Source organism: Nerophis ophidion, linkage group LG15, assembly GCF_033978795.1.
Source record: "Nerophis ophidion isolate RoL-2023_Sa linkage group LG15, RoL_Noph_v1.0, whole genome shotgun sequence".
In the NCBI taxonomy this organism is placed as follows: Eukaryota; Metazoa; Chordata; class Actinopteri; order Syngnathiformes; family Syngnathidae; genus Nerophis; species Nerophis ophidion.
Genome location: NC_084625.1, coordinates 53,801,889 through 53,819,804, shown reverse-complemented (window position 1 = coordinate 53,819,804; position 17,916 = coordinate 53,801,889). Strand labels below are relative to the sequence as shown.

Below are 17,916 nucleotides of genomic sequence, written 5' to 3'. Positions count from 1 at the left end.
GCTCGTCCAGAGTCTGGACCCAGGATGGACCGCTCGTCCAGAGTCGGGACCCAGGATGGACCGCTCGTCCAGAGTCGGAACCCAGGATGGACCGCTCGTCCAGACTCGGAACCCAGGATGGACCGCTCGTCCAGTCGGGACCCAGGATCGACCGCTCATCCAGAGTCGGGACCCAGGATGGACCGCTCGTCCAGAGTCTGGACCTAGGATGGACCGCTCGTCCAGAGTCTGGACCCAGGATGGACCGCTCGTCCAGAGTCGGGACCCAGGATGGACCACTCGTCCAGAGTCTGGACCCAGGATGGACCGCTCGTCTAGAGTCGGAACCCAGGATGGACCGCTCGTCCAGAGTCGGGACCCAGGATTGACCGCTCATCCAGAGTCGGGACCCAGGATGGACTGCTTGCCTGTGTATCAGTTGGGGACATCTCTGCGCTGCTGATCCGCCTCCGCTTGGGATGGTTTCCTGCTGGCTCCACCTTGAATGGGACTCTCGCTACTATATTGGATCTACTTTGGACCGGACTCCCACCGTATTGTTGGATCCACCATGGATTGAACTTTCACATCATGTTAGATCCGCTCGACATCCATTGCTTTCAGACCACATATGCGGTCCTCTCCAAGGTTTCTTATAGTCATCATTGTCGACGTCCCACTGGGGTGAGTTTTTCCTTGCCCCTATGTGGGCTCTATTGAGGATGTCGTTGTGGTTTGTGCAGCCCTTTGAGACACTGGTGATTTAGGGCTATATAAATAAACTTTGATTGATTGATTGATTGACTTTTGAAGACGAGCGAGAGGAATAAGACAGACAAGATCAGATAAGAAGTTCTTATTATTCCAATAAAAAATACATTCATACAGAAATATAACAATTTTGCAAAACAATTCCAAATAAAAATTTCATAAAGCATAAACATAATTTTACAAAAGTTGTGTTTTTTTTTTTTCCTTTTATTTTCATACAAAGATGGGGTGGAGACCAGAGCGGTGTGTGTGTGAGTGTGTGTGTGTGTGTGTGTGTGTGTGTGTGTGTGTGTGAGACAGAAGAGTTGGAATAGTGGCATGAAAGATGGCGGCGAGTGGAAAAGATGCGAGCAAACTGCTTTCTCAAGGCTCAATTACGACTTGGACCGTGCCCCCAAGTCGTCGTCCCCCCCCCCGGTCTCGTGGAGACGATCCCGCACGACGCTCCCCAGACGGGTCGATACCAATACACAACCTCCGCAGTCAGCAGTCTGGGAAACGCCAACACGAGCCTTCAGCCATTCATTACCGCCAGGCGCTAGCCTGTTAGCGACAATCCATCTTTAGCCCCCCGCAGCTAAAGAGGACGACCCCCCCCCCCCCCCACAAAAACAATGTACCTTTGAAGCTGTGTTAGATGGACATCAGTACATACTACACAGTAGTTAGCATCTTTAATAACAAAAACAATAAGTGCTCTAAACATACAGCATTTCATTTATGTACAGAATTGGAGCTAAAACAAAACAAAACGTGTGTTTACTCCTTTAAATGTTCTTGGAATCACACAATATTTTCGCTATATTAAATAGAATTTTTACCTGACATAAGGTCACATGACCACTTTGATGTGTTGCCTATCACCTGTCAAGTCTACCTGGTTGGCTCCTCCCCCCCGCCGCTTGATGGTTAATGGAGGAGGGATTGATGGTTTCCTTGGGCCGCGTCCTTAGTTCGATGGCCTCCTTAATCCATCGTTTGAATTTGTTACTTTCTGTGCCGATGATTTTGCCGTTGTCTCGGTCCATATGGATTAAATGTGGTTGTAGGCTTCTTGTAAATTATTAAGTACCAATGATCGTCACACAAACACTAAGTGTGGTGAAATTTGTCCTCTGCATTTGACTCATCCCCTGGGTGGTGAGGGGAGCAGTGAGCAGCATTTTTGGTGATTGAACCCCCCATTCCAAGCCTTGATGCTGAGTGGCAAGCAGGGAGGTAATGGCTCCCATTTTCATAGTCGTTGGTATGACTTGGCTGGGGTTGGAACTCACGACCTACCCATCTCAGGGCGGACACTCTAACCACTAAGCAGTTTAACCTACTAAGTAAACCTTCCAGTTGTCTCTTTCTTACATTCTTTCTGATGTCCTCCCTGTTTCTCCCATCTAGGATTTATTAGCATGATTCACACGAGATTTTGTAAAGTTCATTACATTTTTGTCTTGTTCTATTTTGTCTTTTAGATGTACAAGTAACTGTCTTGTTTTTGTGTGAGGTGCCGATGATTTTGCCGTTGTCCCGGTCCATGATGTGGTTATTTATTTTACAATGATCTGATATGGCTGATTTTCAGATTTCCTGGTGGGTTTTTTGTTTTAGTCTTCTTGTAAATCTTCCAGTTGTCTTTTTCAGATTCTTTCTGATGTTTTTGTGTTGAATGTTCTCCCCGTTTCTACCATGTAGGATTATTCACAAGATTCAAACGGGATTTCATAAATGACATTGCATTTCTTGTCTTGTTCTACTTTGTCTTCTGGATGTACAAGTAACTGCCTTGTTTTTGTGTGCGGTTCAACTCTTCGGTTTATTTTGTGTTTTTTCATGACCTGCTGTATCGGTTCAGTTAATGGAGGAGAGAGTCCCAGGTACGCTCCCTCATCCCCAGTGAAGGTTTCCTTGGCATCGTCCTTAGTTCGATGGCCTCCTTAATCCATCGTTTGAATTTGTTACTTTCTGTGCCGATGATTTTGCCGTTGTCCGGGTCCATGATGTGGTTATTTCTTTTTGCAATGGTCTGATAGGGTTGATTTTAAGACTTAAGGTTTAACTTTTGTGTTTTTTCATGACCCGCTGTATTGGTTCAGTATACTGAAGTCATGACCTCTTTGTTCTTTATTTCCAGTTTTTCTTTGTTCTCTTTTCCTTGTTGTTCCCCTTTTTTTGATGGCCCAGGTGGGATTGTGGCAGTTTTTGAGTACATTTTGGATGTGTTTCTTTTCTTTTTTCCCCATCTTGTTCTGATGTTAGGCCGTTCGTAGAGAAGAACACTCTACTATACCGAAACTATTGTCTGATTCCAAGAACATTTGAAAGAGTATCTGAATTAGAAGACATCATGAACCTTTTAGAGGAACAAACGTGTGTAATTGAGCCTTGATCCAGCGTGTCGAGATCGCCCAAAAGACCGAGGGGGAGCGACCCGCCGCCCTTTGCATAAGGCACCATTCAGGTCAACAGTGCATTATTAGATTTGGATAGACACAAAGTACAAAAAATGGCCACCCCAAGGCATAAGACGGATGAGAAAGAGCAAGCAGTGGTGAAATGAGCACAGGAATGCGGAGGAATCAGTTCCAAAAACCCCCAAAGGAAAATCAAGGCTTTATGTACAACATTGTAACATCTTTTAGCTGCACTTCTCTTCAAAGTATCTGCAGTCCTGATTATAGTGGAAAGTGGAAACGTAGAACCCCTAGGACCATGCAACACCTGTCTATGATACTGACATTATAGTCCAGTCCACCTCCGAGCCACCTGGACTACAAAGGACGCTTTGGGGCTGGTACAAAAAATAAGAACACATTGCACATTTAGTAGCTGCACCAAAACAAAAAGTAACTCCTCTCATACAGTGACTGTGGGGGGTGGGGGGGGATGACCGTGGGGGGTTGACGTGATTTTCTTCGCTCTCAAACATTTGGGGAGGGGGGCAGGGGGTGTGTCCTCCACCCCCGAGTCCGGGTGCCAGACAAACTGGCACTGGGGAGACATGGCAGGAACGCCTCCCCGAGAAAAGCCCGCTCAGTCCACGGTGCCCGCCCCCCTCGGGACATCCCGCTATCCCTCCTCCTTCCTTCCAGAGTGTTCTTCCGGGAAGGAGGCGGGGCTTGACATTCACAGTGTGTTCGCGCTCACCTCAGATGAGTTTTTGCCAAGTACCAGTGTATCTGCTGTCCCACAACATCATGCACCACGCGCACAAAACCACTCAGTCCGTCTTCTTCTTCTTTTTTTCCACCTCAAAAAAACGCTCGCTTCCTCTCCTTGACGACTTTGTCCAGCTTCAGGGCGCCCCTCCACTCCAGAGAGGTCCTGGCTTCCAGTATGGTGCAAAACAGCATGCTTTGGCTGGAAAGCACTCTGCTCTCTGGGACAAGGTCGACCACCAGACCAAGGTCGGAGCGGCGCTTGTTTGCCCCCCCCCCTTTTTCCCCTCACCGCCTTTTACAAAAAAACAACAACCGAAAAAGAAAACAACTTTTGCCCTCCGCTGCGCTGCCCTGGTTTTGGTGCTCGCCCCGGCTTCAGACGTGCCTCTTCATGTGAAGAGCCAGGTGGTCGGACCTGGAGAAACATCTGGGGAGGGAAAGTCAGACGTGAGTGGAGGAGACCACAACTTAACCCTTTCATGCACCACAACTTAACCCTTTCATGCACCACAACTTAACCCTTTCATGCACCACAACTTAACCCTTTCATGCACACACATATAAAGGCCTTGCTTCCTTTTTTAATTCTCTCCATGAGCTTCAAATGGCTTTCACTTCCCAGGTGTGATTGAAGCTCATGGAGAGAATGCCAAGAGTGTGCAAAGCAGTAATCAGAGCCAAGGGTGGCTATTTTAAAGAAACTAGAATATAAAACATGTTTTCAGTTGTTTCACCTTTATTTTGTTAAGTACATAACTCATGTGTTCATTCATAGTTTTCATGTGACAATCTGCAATGTAAATAGTCATGAACATGAAGATTGAATGAGGAGAAGGTGTGTACAAACTTTTGGCCTGTACTGTAATATATATATTAATATGTCAGGTTTAAGTAGCCGGAAGCTAACTGCGATGTGTTCAAACATTGCAATATTAATAAAATTACTAATGAAACACACAGAGGTCAGCATCACAAGCAGAGACTCATTATGTTCACATGAGAACTAAGAAGCCAAGTGATGACTTTGAAAATAACATCAAACAAGGAGAAATGTCTAAGTATTGCAATGCAGTGACATCAACATCAACAACATGTCAGGATGCTCACATTTAGACCTTGATTAGATGACCTTTTTTCATTTGGAACATGCATACAACATGATACATCACACATGCATGCATACAACATGATACATCACACATGCATGCATACAACATGATACATCACACATGCATGCATACAACATGATACATCACACATGCATGCATACAACATGATACATCACACATGCATGCATACAACATGATACATCACACATGCATGCATACAACATGATACATCACACATGCATGTATACAACATGATACATCACACATGCATGCATACAACATGATACATCACACATGCATGCATACAACATGATACATCACACATGCATGCATACAACATGATACATCACACATGCGTGCATACAACATGATACATCACACATGCATGCATACAACATGATACATCACACATGCATGCATACAACATGATACATCACACATGCATGCATACAACATGATACATCACACATGCACGCATACAACATGATACATCACACATGCATGCATACAACATGATACATCACACATGCATGCATACAACATGATACATCACACATGCATGCATACAATGTGATAGGGCTGGGTGATATATCGCGGGTTTGTCTCTGTGCATTATAGAAAATGACTATATCATAATGTTCGAGTGTACGTTCTCACGCAGGACTTTTATCTGCGGGCGTACACTTCAGGCTCTCCTCACTCTTCCGTGTCCTCCTTTTTGCAGACAAGCAGGCGCACATTCTTACATACGTCACTAACTGTCACGTCACATGCACGCCCTCGCAGGGCAGAGAGCTAGCGGCGTGGCTAACGTTAGCTGCTAACGTAGCCGTACGAGAGAAAGATAGTGCGGATCTGGTAACAAATGAAGGAAGACTTATTCCCAATAAAAACAGCAGAGTTTTAATTCCCAATAAAAACAGCAGAGTTTTAATTCCCAATAAAAACAGCAGAGTTTTAATTCCCAATAAAAACAGCAGAGTTTTAATTCCCAATAAAAAACAGCAGGGTTTCCATGGTCTGGCGGTGGTTTGGTTTCAAGTGGGAATATGTCCAACAGACAACCGTAATTTGTCAAGTGTGGGGGGGGGGGGGGGAAGCGTTGCTATTAAAGGTAGCATTACTGCTAATATGTAGCATCATTTGAAAAGTCACTCGCTAGAGAATGAAGAGAATTTCCTAACCTTAGTAACATACCACATAGTGAAGGACGACTACTATTTAATTTCCTATTATGCAGCTCATTTTTATTTGACACTTAAATGTCTCTGACAATCTTGCACTTTATGTTTTGGAAATGACTTGAATGTTTGTGCCATTGCTTAATAACTTTAATAAATACATTTTTGGTCAATTGACTTAGTTGTGAATTCCTGGTCTGCATGAAAGTTGAAAAGTAGCATATATGAATGCAGTATGAAGAAGAATGTTTGAATGTAGACACATAGAATCATCATACTGCTGTCATTATATGCATCAAGTGTTCATTCAAGGCCAAGGCAAAACATCGTAATATATATTGTATATCACGATATGGCCTCAAAATATTGCGATATAAAAAACAGGCAATATCGCCCAGCCCTACAACATAATACATCATCATTTCCAGTCCCTCTATTCAACATGTTGGAAAAGGAGTAGGAGGACGCAGAGTTTATTTAATCCTACCCTTTTTCCTTTAGTAAACACTTTAGTTCACTTCCTGTTTTCAATTTATTCACCATATATTCCACAAGTAATAACATTAAACATAAATAAATAAATCATAATTAGTGAAGAAAGTTATATTTCATATGGTAGTATAAATAAGATTATCAATAAATTCAGAATCTTTATCATGATTCTTCTTCTTTGTAAACACTTTAAGTTTGAAGAGTGCATCATATTAGTACATTGTTTGATTTATTTGCTTAATCTATTCCGTCATTTAATTCCACATTCCGATTTACTGAAGATCTTAAGTGTAGTACGTGCGTACAAATGTTTTAAATGATTTAGTGGGGGCGGAGCTAATCCGTGTAAACGTTTATGTATCAGCCAGAGGTTTTTAAACGTCAATCAATGTTAATAAAACGTTACTGCAATACATTTATTAAGCAGGATTGGCATAAATTAAAATATATGAACACATTGACTAAAATTATTTAAAAAACAGTTTTTGAAGCTAAAAAAATGTTTGTTGATCTTTTTTCAGTTTAACTTCAAATATTTGCATGTAGCATCAAAAATTGTGAAAAAAAAATAAAACAACATAAAGCTTAAATGAGAAAACTACAGAAAAACGTTGACATTTTAATAATACGCTGCAACGATTACATCAATTTAGTTGATGATGTAAATTACATTCTGTTGCTTCAATTAAACATTTAATGAGGGTAACTAATACAAATGTATCAAATCCAGACCACATGAAGTTCCCGGAACTTTAATACGCCGACATGGATGCAATAGAGCGTACATGAGAGCTGTGGTGTGGCGGACAACAATGGAGAGGGTTTTTTTTGTAATAAATGCAAAAGTGCAATTTCAATGTTTGATTGGCAAATAAATAATGAGTATTATGGCAAGCAGAAAAGTTGATTAATTTCAACCATTTCCACTAAAAGACACATCGTGGACATGAAGTGTGTTTTATCAGAATACTCGATTAATCGAACAAACTAGTGAAGGGAATATTTATATAGCAGGTTTTTCTGGAGTGTGAACCCCATTATCGACACTACATTTAGCAAGTTGGGTGCAGTGTCTTGCCCAAGGACTCGATGGCAGAAGCTGGACCGGAACCAGGAACCCTCAAGTTTCTGGACGGCCGCTCTGCCATCTGAGCCACGCCGCCCCAACTAATCGACAGACCTAGCCCTAAAACACAAAACATCCAAACACACCTGATGTGTATTCTTGTCATTTTCTTTGATCCGGTTTAGTTGTAACATGGACCACCTAAGAACTGGTGCCTGTGTTGACATGCGGTCCGTCCAGGTTTTATCTTAAGTTGGAAATGACTTTCTGATCAGCCAATATGCTAAAGAGTTCAAATCGCCACCTGTTCACATGTAAGGCCCCCAAAACTGGCATCAAGTGGCAACATCCGGCAACATGCGGCTTTGACCTGGCAGAAAAGGACTGGTCTGCCGGGAGGTGGGAGCTTACCTGTCGCAGTGACTGCATTTGAATGGCTTGGCCCCGGTGTGCTTCCTGAAGTGTCTGGTCAACTCGTCGCTCCGTGCAAAAACGCCACTCGCAGCCTTCCCATGAACACCTGTACGGTTTCTCACCTGCAAAGGCCACAGAGAGACATTTAAAAAAGGCCATGTTCTAAGAACGTGTGTCATATCTTTCACCATCGGCCCCGGACACAAATTCCACCCAACCTGTCGGGTGACCCGCCGCCTTCTTTGACTTTGCCGATTGCGACATGCTCGGAATGCGGGGCGGGATGCGCTAAGTCACCCGTGGCAGTTCAGGTCTCTAATGTAAACCTCTGAAAAGTGAGCGATCAAGCGCGGCGGGAGGCCACAATAACACACCCGCCCCGCTCTAGCCCATTCAGCCTCTCCCGTGGTGAAACTCAATCTCCCGTGTGCGGCCCCTCCCCCCCTTCTAGTCCCTCACTGGGCCAGTCAGCCACATTCCACACGGATGAGGTCATGGTTTAGGTATTCGGCCGTCATGACGTTCCTCGGGAAGAAGTCTCACCTGTATGAGTGCGCTGGTGTGCTTTTAGGTGGGAGCTCTTGGTGTAGACCTTGCGACAGCCGTTGAACTGACAGCGGTGTATTCTCCTCCTGCCGTCTGGAGAAACGTCCCCGCAAGGCATGCCCGTCTTTTCCGAACTCTTCGACACGCCGTTGCCGCCGCTCCTGATTTTGGCCGGCAAGTGCAAGTCGCCGTGCGAGCCCACCCAGCCGCTCACCACGCCGCCGGACTCCGAGGTGGCCTCCGGCGAGGACGGCGGTGTGCTGATGACGGACGGGCTGAAAGGTCCAGAGCCTACCAAGGCCGAGCCGAGGGGGTTGGAGGTAAAGCTGTGCGTGGGCGAGAGCTCCTCGGAACTGTCCGACGCTTCGCTGCTGGCATCAGAGTTCACGCTGCTGGCGTCGAAAATGGGGCTGTCGTGATTGTCCTCCTCGTGGGCCGCCGGGGGCAGCTTGGGGTCGGCGTTCTCCCCGCAGGCCAAGATCAACTTGCTCCAGAGGTCCTCCTGGCTGTCGAACTTCAGGTCGGAGGTGGAGACGTAGGGCTCGCTCTGCAGGTAGCGCTCGAACTCCAAGCAGGTCTGAATAAAAGACAAGCAGGAAGCGCGGTGAGGAAACAGGAATTACGACAGCAGCCCCGCAGAGTGGCGCAGAGGGGGGGGGTCCTCTTTAATCATGCATGTGCTGAAACGCTACATGCGGCGCGGCCAAACGAGCAGAAGTTTAGACGCTTGCCAAACGACCACGACTGTGATGCAACCACTACTTGAAATGCGTATATATGTCGTGTCAGCGGCCGCCGGGCGACTCGCACGTACTCGGCCTCGGTCTGCAAGTGGCGCCGAGGCAAAAAGACAAACCGAATCAATCATTGCTGTGTTTACGCCAGCTCGCTTTATTGTCATCCCAGCCGGCCCCGTGACTCACCGAGCGCGTTTAGAGACCTTTTAAGGAAGCCACTCAACTTCCTCCCCTCCGACTCAGCTATTGAGCTGCTTCTCCTCCTGCAATACCTCTGACATGCAATCACATCCTTCCTCGCCGCGTCAACCGTGAAAGCTACTCTACACACGCTCCCACTTACTCTAGGGCAGGGTTTTTCCAACCCTTTTCTGAGCCCAGGCACATTTATTTCCATTGAAAAAAGCGGAGGCACACCACCAGCAGAAAACTCCAACTGATATTGCCAATATTGCCAGTAAAAAGTAGTTATTGCACTTGTTGGATATGAATTCAAACCATAACCAAGCATGCATCACTATGGCTCTTTTCTCAAAGTACTGTCCCCCTTATTTGGAGTTTTTTGGTGTTTTCCTGTGTGTGTGTTTAATTCTTGTCTTGTGCTTCTATTTTGTTGCTGGTTGTCACGTGTACAAATGTACTTTGTGGACGCCATCTGCTGTCATCCAGCATTCTGTTTTTGTTTACTTTGCAGCCAGTTCGGTTTTAGCTTCGTTTAGCATAGCCATTCAAAGCTTCAATGCCCTTTGTTTATTTTTGGTTCAAGCTTTGGATACCTTTTTGCCTGCACACTGCCTCCCGCATATTGTGATCACGACAAACCATGTTCCCGACATCTCCAAAGCAATTAGCTACCTACTGCCAACTACTGATATGGAAGAGTATTATACGGCTACTCTGCCGATCTCTAGACAGCACAGACAATAATAACTGGTTGGCAGAAAATAGTTTTAACCCAATAAGGTGAAATTACATAATTTCCCACGGCACCACCAGACAATATCTCACGGTACACTAGTGTGCCGCAGCACAGTAGTTGACAAACACTGCTCGAGGGCAGTGTTTTTCAACCAGTGCCGCGGGATATTGTCTGGTGTGCCGTGGGAAAGTATGCAACTTCAGCTAATTGGTCCAAAAAATATTTTTTGCAAATCAATAATTATAATCTGCAGACAATGTGCTGTTACTTATTGTCTGTGCTCTGTAGAGTTGGCAGGGTAGTCATGTGATACTCCAGGTCAGTAGGTGGCAGCAGGTATTTCATTGCTTTGTAAAAGTCAGACGAGGATGGTTTGTTGTGATCCCGATAAGCAGAGCACAGCAGGAGGCAGAGTGCAGGTAAAAAAGGTGTGTAATGCTTAAACCAAAAATGAACAAAAGGAAAAGGCAATGAAGCAAAGGGATGGCTGTGCAAAACAAAAGTAAAACTGAACTGGTAACTAAACAGAAACCTTCAAATTAAACAGAAACAGAATGCTGGACGACAGCAAAAACTTAAGAGCGTCCACAAAGTACATCCGTATATGACATGATCATCAATGTCCACACAAAGAAGGATAGCAACAACTTAAATAGCCTTGCTTGCTAACACACAGCAGGTGCGGGGAATGGAGCTCAAAAGGAAGACATGAAACTGCAACAAGAAAAACACCAAGGCAAGACAAAACTACAGCACTACACAGTAAAACACCAACGAACTCAAAATAAGGCACGACGACCTGTTGGCGTTTCATTTAACGTTTGATGCTGGGGGTGGTTTTTAAAGATAAAAAACGTGCCTTGCCTGAAAAAAGGTTGCAAAACACTGCTCTAGGGGCCATTAACCTTGATTCCTTACATGCTGCCATGACAAGGTTCATGCAGAATAAATAATACACGTGCTTGAGTCCATGCATTCCGATGGAATTAAGATTTTACGGTCCAAATGTGTGTGCTGTTGTGGTTCTGCAGCGTGGACCAGACTACCATCGCAACAACACACATTTAACGCAGGCGGCGTGACTGACAGCCAATTCGCTTACAGGCAAGCTTTTTTTTGTCCTGGGTCTTATTATTTGCCCAGTGAAGTGGCCGATGTGGAGCAACATTGACTGGCGGTGTTACTATTCATTAAAAAGTGAGCAACAGCGCGGTTTAGTGTCCTGCATGACGTGCTGGGGGGTTTTTCTGCAGAAGCGTTACGAACCACTCAACTTCCTCCCCTCCAACTCCAGCTATTGAGCAGCTCTGACATGCAATCACATCCTTCCTCCCCGTCAACCTGTGAAAGCTACTTTTTTATGCGTGCAATATCAATGAGGTATATAGCTAACTGTCTGATGGCTACTGCACTGTAGGTGCACTTTGATGAAAACTGCTGCACTTTATATACTTCTGCACTTTAAATGAAGCTGCAAAAATACTGTAACTTGATTTGTGATCCACATACCCTCTATGTATTGTACTGTAAATTGTTTATAATCATGTCATTTTAATATTGTTGTGCATTCCCAATCCTGTGTCATTTAATAGTGGATGTCAGATGCACCAGAAATGGACGACAGATGGAAATGAGCAAGGTGCTAAATCTGGTGCAGCCATCTTCTTGATGTAACTGCACGTTGTCCTTTAAATAAACTAACTCGACACATGCTCCCACTGACTCTGGGGGCCATTAATGTTGAAAGGGGGGGGGGGGGGGGGGCATTCCTTTAGATGCTGCCATGACAAGGTTCATGCAGGATAAATAATACACATGCTTGAGTCCATGCATTCCAGTGGAATTGGGATCTGATGGTCCAAATGTGTGTGCTGTTGTGGTTCTAGCGGCGCAGAACTGCACTGCAGCTGCACCAGACTACCATCGCAATAACACTGACAGCCAGTTCGTTAACATGCACGTTTTTTTTGTCCCGGGTCTTATTATTAGTCCAATAACATGGCCGACGTGGAGGAACATCGACTCGCAGTGTTTGTATTCTTTTAAAAGTGAGCAACAGCGTGTTTTAGTGCCCTGGGGGTTTTCTACAAAAGCGCTACGGGATTCTGAATAGAGTGGCAGGAGAGGGGTTAGTGCGTCTGCCTCACAATACGAAGGTCCTGAGTAGTCAGGGTTCAATCCCGGGCTTGGGATCTTTCTGTGTGGAGTTTGCATACTCCAGCTTCCTCCCACCTCCAAAAACATGCACCTGGGGATTAGGATGATTGCCAACACTAAAATGGCCCTAGTGTGTGAATGTTGTCTATCAGTGTTGGCCCTGCGGTGAGGTGGCAACTTGTCCAGGGTGTACACCGCCTTCTGCCCAATTGTAGCTGAGATAGGCACCCCGTGACCCCAAAAGGGAATAAGCGGTAGAAAATGGATGTATGGTCCAAATGTGTGTGCTGTTGTGGTTCTAGCGGCGCAGAACTGCAGTGTGCACCAGACTACCATCGCAATAACACTCATTTAACACAAGCGGCATCACTGACAGCCAATTCGTTTACATGCACGTTTTTTTTTGTCCCGGGTCTTATTATTAGTCCGATAACGCGGCCGATGTGGAGGAACATCGACTCGCAGTGTTTGTATTCTTTTAAAAGTGAGCAACAGCGCGTTTTAGTGCCCTAGACGACGTGCTGGGGGTTTTCTACAAAAGCGCTATGGGATTCTGAACGGAGTGGCAGCTGTCAGAGCCCGGGCACGCCACCGGAAGCCGGGCGGAAAGGGAGCACGCGTGTAGTGACGTCATATTCACCTGCTGCCAGTACTCCTCCAGTGACGGCAAGGCGGAGAAATAGCCCGTGTCGTGAACTATTTGAAGTTCCTGGAAGATGCTGCACATGGGGAGAACATCCATTTTGTTGCAGCTGCTGGGTGAAAATCTGCGGAAATGAGAAGGAAAAATGGGCCCGAAGAGAACCGCGAGGAAGAGCGTCCCCACCCCCCCGCCTGCTGCGTTTTTTCTAGCAAGCCTCCTTCCGTCCCGTCCCGTCCCGTCCTGTCCCCCCGCCGTCTGCCGTCTGCCGTCTTCGCTGTGCTCCGGCGTTCAAGATATTTGCTCACACGGCATCTGACTGGCTGGCCAACAACTGCGCTCTGAGAACTTCTGGTTTCAAACCTCCAAGCCCGACCCCCTCCTTCCTCACGGCGCCGTGACGCGCGCCGGCTCCCGGCCAATCAGCGGCGAGATGTGTCCTGCATAGCAAATGAGATCACCGGCGACCAATGGCGGCTAGGCTCCGCCTTCACGGCGCCGGGCCTCCCCGCCGATTGGCTTGTTCGACCCACGGAGCTCGGTCGCTGATTGGCTGGTTATTTTTAGGCCCGTATATAAGCAGGGCGCGCATATGGCCGCCCGTTCCAGTCTGCCGTGTTGCAAGCAGCCAGTTCGACCACAGACAGCGCTTTTGAGCCTCAAACTGCACCGTCTTCTCTATCCGCTCGGTTTCTGTGCTCTTCAAGTAGCACTTATGACTCGATGAGCTCACCAAGCTGTGGTGGGGAGGTATGTGTTGACATCGCCTGAAAAAAAAAAAAACTTTCAATGTGCTCAGTCTTGTTATGTAAGACTTGGTTGGCGTAAGACAGGGGTGTCAAACTCATTTTAGGTGGGGGGCCACATGGAGAAACATCCACTTTCACGTGGGCCGATAACTTTTTTATTTTTATTTTTGTTTTGTTTTGTCCAGCTTCTCAGGCAAATCATATTTTTGATGTAGAGGGTAGATGCCCATATCGACTGATCAGATTTACTTTACAAAAGAGAAGTTTAGGATACCTCTCTTGTTGCCTTATTTGTATTTGGCTTTATTGAATGTATTTATATTATCATTTGGTGCAGGAGGGGATAAAAAAAGGAAGGCAGAGGGGTAAATTGTGGGGTTAAGGTTTTTAATTTTATTTTATTTTTGTTTTGTCCATCTTCTCAGGCAAATCATATTTTTGATGTAGAGGGTAGATGCCCATATCGACTGATCAGATTTACTTTACAAAAGAGAAGTTTAGGATACTTCTCTTTTTGCCTTATTTGTATTTGGCTTTATTAAATGTATTTATACTATCATTTGGTGCAGGAGGGTATAAAAAAAGGAAGACAGAGGGGTAAATTGTGGGGTTAAGGTTTTTAATTTGATTTTATTTTTGTTTTGTCCAGCTTCTCAGGCAAATCATATTTCTGATGTAGAGGGTAGATGCCCATATCGACTGATCAGATTTACTTTACAAAAGAGAAGTTTAGGATACTTCTCTTTTTGCCTTATTTGTATTTGGCTTTATTAAATGTATTTATATTATCATTTGGTGCAGGAGGAGATAAAAAAAAAGGAAGACAGAGGGGTAAATTGTGGGGTTAAGGTTTTTATTTTATTTTATTTTTGTTCTGTCCAGCTTCTCAGGCAAATCATATTTCTGATGTAGAGGGTAGATGCCCATATCGACTGATCAGATTTACTTTACAAAAGAGAAGTTTAGGATACTTCTCTTGTTGCCTTATTTGTATTTGGCTTTATTAAATGTATTTATATTATCATTTGGTGCAGGAGGGGGAAAAAAAGGAAGACAGAGGGGGAAAATGTGGGATTAAGAGGCGGATAAAACGGAGAGACGACAACAACAATAGAGCAACATCAGCAAATAGAATATGTACAAATATGATGGTAAAAGTGATAGCAAAGAAGCATTTAGTAAAATAAATAATACATAAATGACAATGAGCATTATTACATTACAAATGGAGGGATACAAATACTAATAGAAATATCACTATGATAATGAAGAATACCAATAATTTACCTCTAGTGTCAACAATACAGTGGTTCAAATGCAACAATACATATAAATAATGATAACTAAAGATACATAATGCAGAATAATGTAGAGGAAGAAAGAGAAGCAACCTATATTAACCTTGTAGATTGTTATAGTAACAATAGGTTAAGCTTTGGCAGTGCTAGGACACGATAACTTAAAAATAAAGACAACTTCAGATTGTGTTTAAAAATTGAACAAGCACATTCTGAAAATGTACAAATAATGTTTTTTTTTGTTTTTTTACACTTTAAATGTTGCAGTTTATAGAATTCTACCTTTATTTGTCGTTATTTATATTTTCTGAATAAATGATGTGATTAATCAAATTATTGATGTTAATTTTCAATCCATCAAGTTAAAGAAACATATATAAATATCAAATTACAGTTTGTTATTTATGTAGTTTGACCATTTTCTCGACTAATGTACTAACATCATGCGTTTTTTTTTTTTTTTTACAAATGTAGCATCAGCTACAAAGATACAAATAATTGCTATTGCGATAAAGACATGCACCTGGGGATAGGCCCCTCCCACTTCCAAAGACATGCACCTGGGGATAGGTTAATTGGCAACACTAAGTTGGCCCTAGTGTGTGAATGTTGTCTGTCTATCTTTGTTGGCCCTGCGATGAGGTGGCGACTTGTCCAGGGTGTACCCTACCTTCCGCCCGATTGTAGCTGAGATAGGTGCCAGCGCCCCCCGCAACCCCGAAAGGGAATAAGCGGTAGAAAATGGATGGAAAAATGGATATCCAGTGGACACATTTAGAACAGCAGTTTCTTTCATTCAGAAATTTAGTCTCATTTTTATACTTCGCAGACTCATCCCGCGGGCCAGATAAAACCTGTTCACGGGCCTGATCCGGCCCTCAGGCCGTACATTGGACACCACTGGTGTAAGACATTTCACATTCATGAAGTGGACATGAAGGCACCGAAGAGGCTCGTTTGAAGTTTGTTAAAATCAAATTACGAATTTCTCAGACTAACTACAGCTTCAACACTTCTGGAAAAGGCTGTCCACAAGGTTGCAGAGTGTGTTCATAGGAATTTTCCTCCATTCTTTCAAAAGCGCATTGGTGAGGTCACACACTGATGTTGGTCATGAAGGCCTGGCTCTCAGTCGCCGTTCTAATTCATCCCAAAGCTGTTCTATCGGGTTCAGGTCAAGACTCTGTGCAGGCCAGTCAAGTTCATCCAAGGGATTTACGACACGTGATTCTCATCAATTGAATGGGTGGCCAAATACTTTTGGAAATGTACATATTGATAATTCTGTAAATCAATTTATCCAGGAGTCCTGGACCTTTACACTGTAGAGGGGTCTGGGACTCACTCAAATTTTAACCCTAAATCAGGAACCGTACTCTTGATTTTGTATTGATTTCATATTCAATGATCATATCTAACTGACTTAGTTTGCGATCTTGTCAGAAATCATGTGTTGATCACAAAGATTATTTAGCACATAAACCTTAGTTTTAGGTCAGGCTGATTAGGAAAATAAGTACTAAACAAATATATTGCAAAGGAAGGGACTTATAGGTAACTAAATGAAAATATGTTTACATACAATTATGTTGTGCAATAATAATAATAAATATGTTTCTTAACTAAACTAAACTGAAGACATTTTTCCATGACTTTAGCCCGTTAGACTTCTGTTTGTTTGAGATTGTCATCAGTGCCACAAGTGCTGAAAAAAACGTACAACAATTGAGTACCGCTGCGCACCACAACTAACAAACATATTTTTTGGCGACCCTAAGTGGGGGCGCTTGCAGTCCAACCATGGCCTTTTTGTTAAAAAAACACTGAAATAAGTCACTTAAAATGAAGTAAAAAGAAAAAATGGACATATTTACATTCATATTTTAGTCAGTCAGGATTTATTGATTTCAATTCATTCTGTGGCCACTTTTATATTGAGTTTGTTAGCACTTGGTAACACGTTCATTAAATAAATTATTTGAGGGGGGATTGTCGAGAAATGTTCCAAATAAAGTCAGACACCTAATCAAGTTTTTTTGCATGTTTCCAAAAATCGTCTTTCAACCAAATACCTTCAATAGTTAGTTTTTTAGTACATGTAAACATACCAAGTTAGCGAGGTTGCTTGTCCTTCAGGAGTCTTGTGTCTGGGGGGCCTAGGGTCTGGTGCTACATCCTTGCATACACTTGGAAACTGGAGTCGACGAAAGGTTTTGGTGACAGGTTTTTACAATCCATCTAAGATGAAATGATATTAGATTGATTGGATGGATTGTTTGTGTGAAATAATGTTGGGCTCCCCAAACACCGAGTGCCGGTTCCTTCCAGATGGGAATTAAGGCTCTTTGAAGGGAGTCGGATCTTACAGCTCAGTTCCTTTCCAAGAGCCATTCAAAAAAACGTTTTTCTTGGTTTTTTTTTTAGAAGCAACTTGTTTTGTCAATGAAACAACTTATATGTAGCATTTGTAAGAAAAGGACCAACATAATTTAAATCTACATGGGACTATTGTGGAACTTTGAGAATATCTGCATTTGGCTCATGACTCCATAAGGTGTGTGCCATATCCCATATCTTGTCCTTTGGGAATATTATCTCTTATTAGGATGTGTCCTCTGCTGAAAACAATTGTAGATCACAAATACAGAAACATAAACCCACAATACATAGGCATACTATGTCTATGTGTACGTGAATACAACCACA

At 43.8% G+C, this 17,916-nt stretch overlaps 1 protein-coding gene across 1 annotated transcript; it reads right to left on the bottom strand.

Annotated features, from left to right (window-relative positions):
• Window positions 1-820: 820 nt before the first annotated feature.
• klf6a (Kruppel like factor 6a) lies at window positions 821-13,523 on the bottom strand. The gene is given in 5 exon segments (XM_061922370.1): window positions 821-4,329; window positions 8,162-8,241; window positions 8,243-8,286; window positions 8,708-9,287; window positions 13,164-13,523. Coding segments are annotated over 5 exon segments (858 nt in total). The 5' UTR covers window positions 13,266-13,523; the 3' UTR covers window positions 821-4,277.
• Window positions 13,524-17,916: the final 4,393 nt, after the last annotated feature.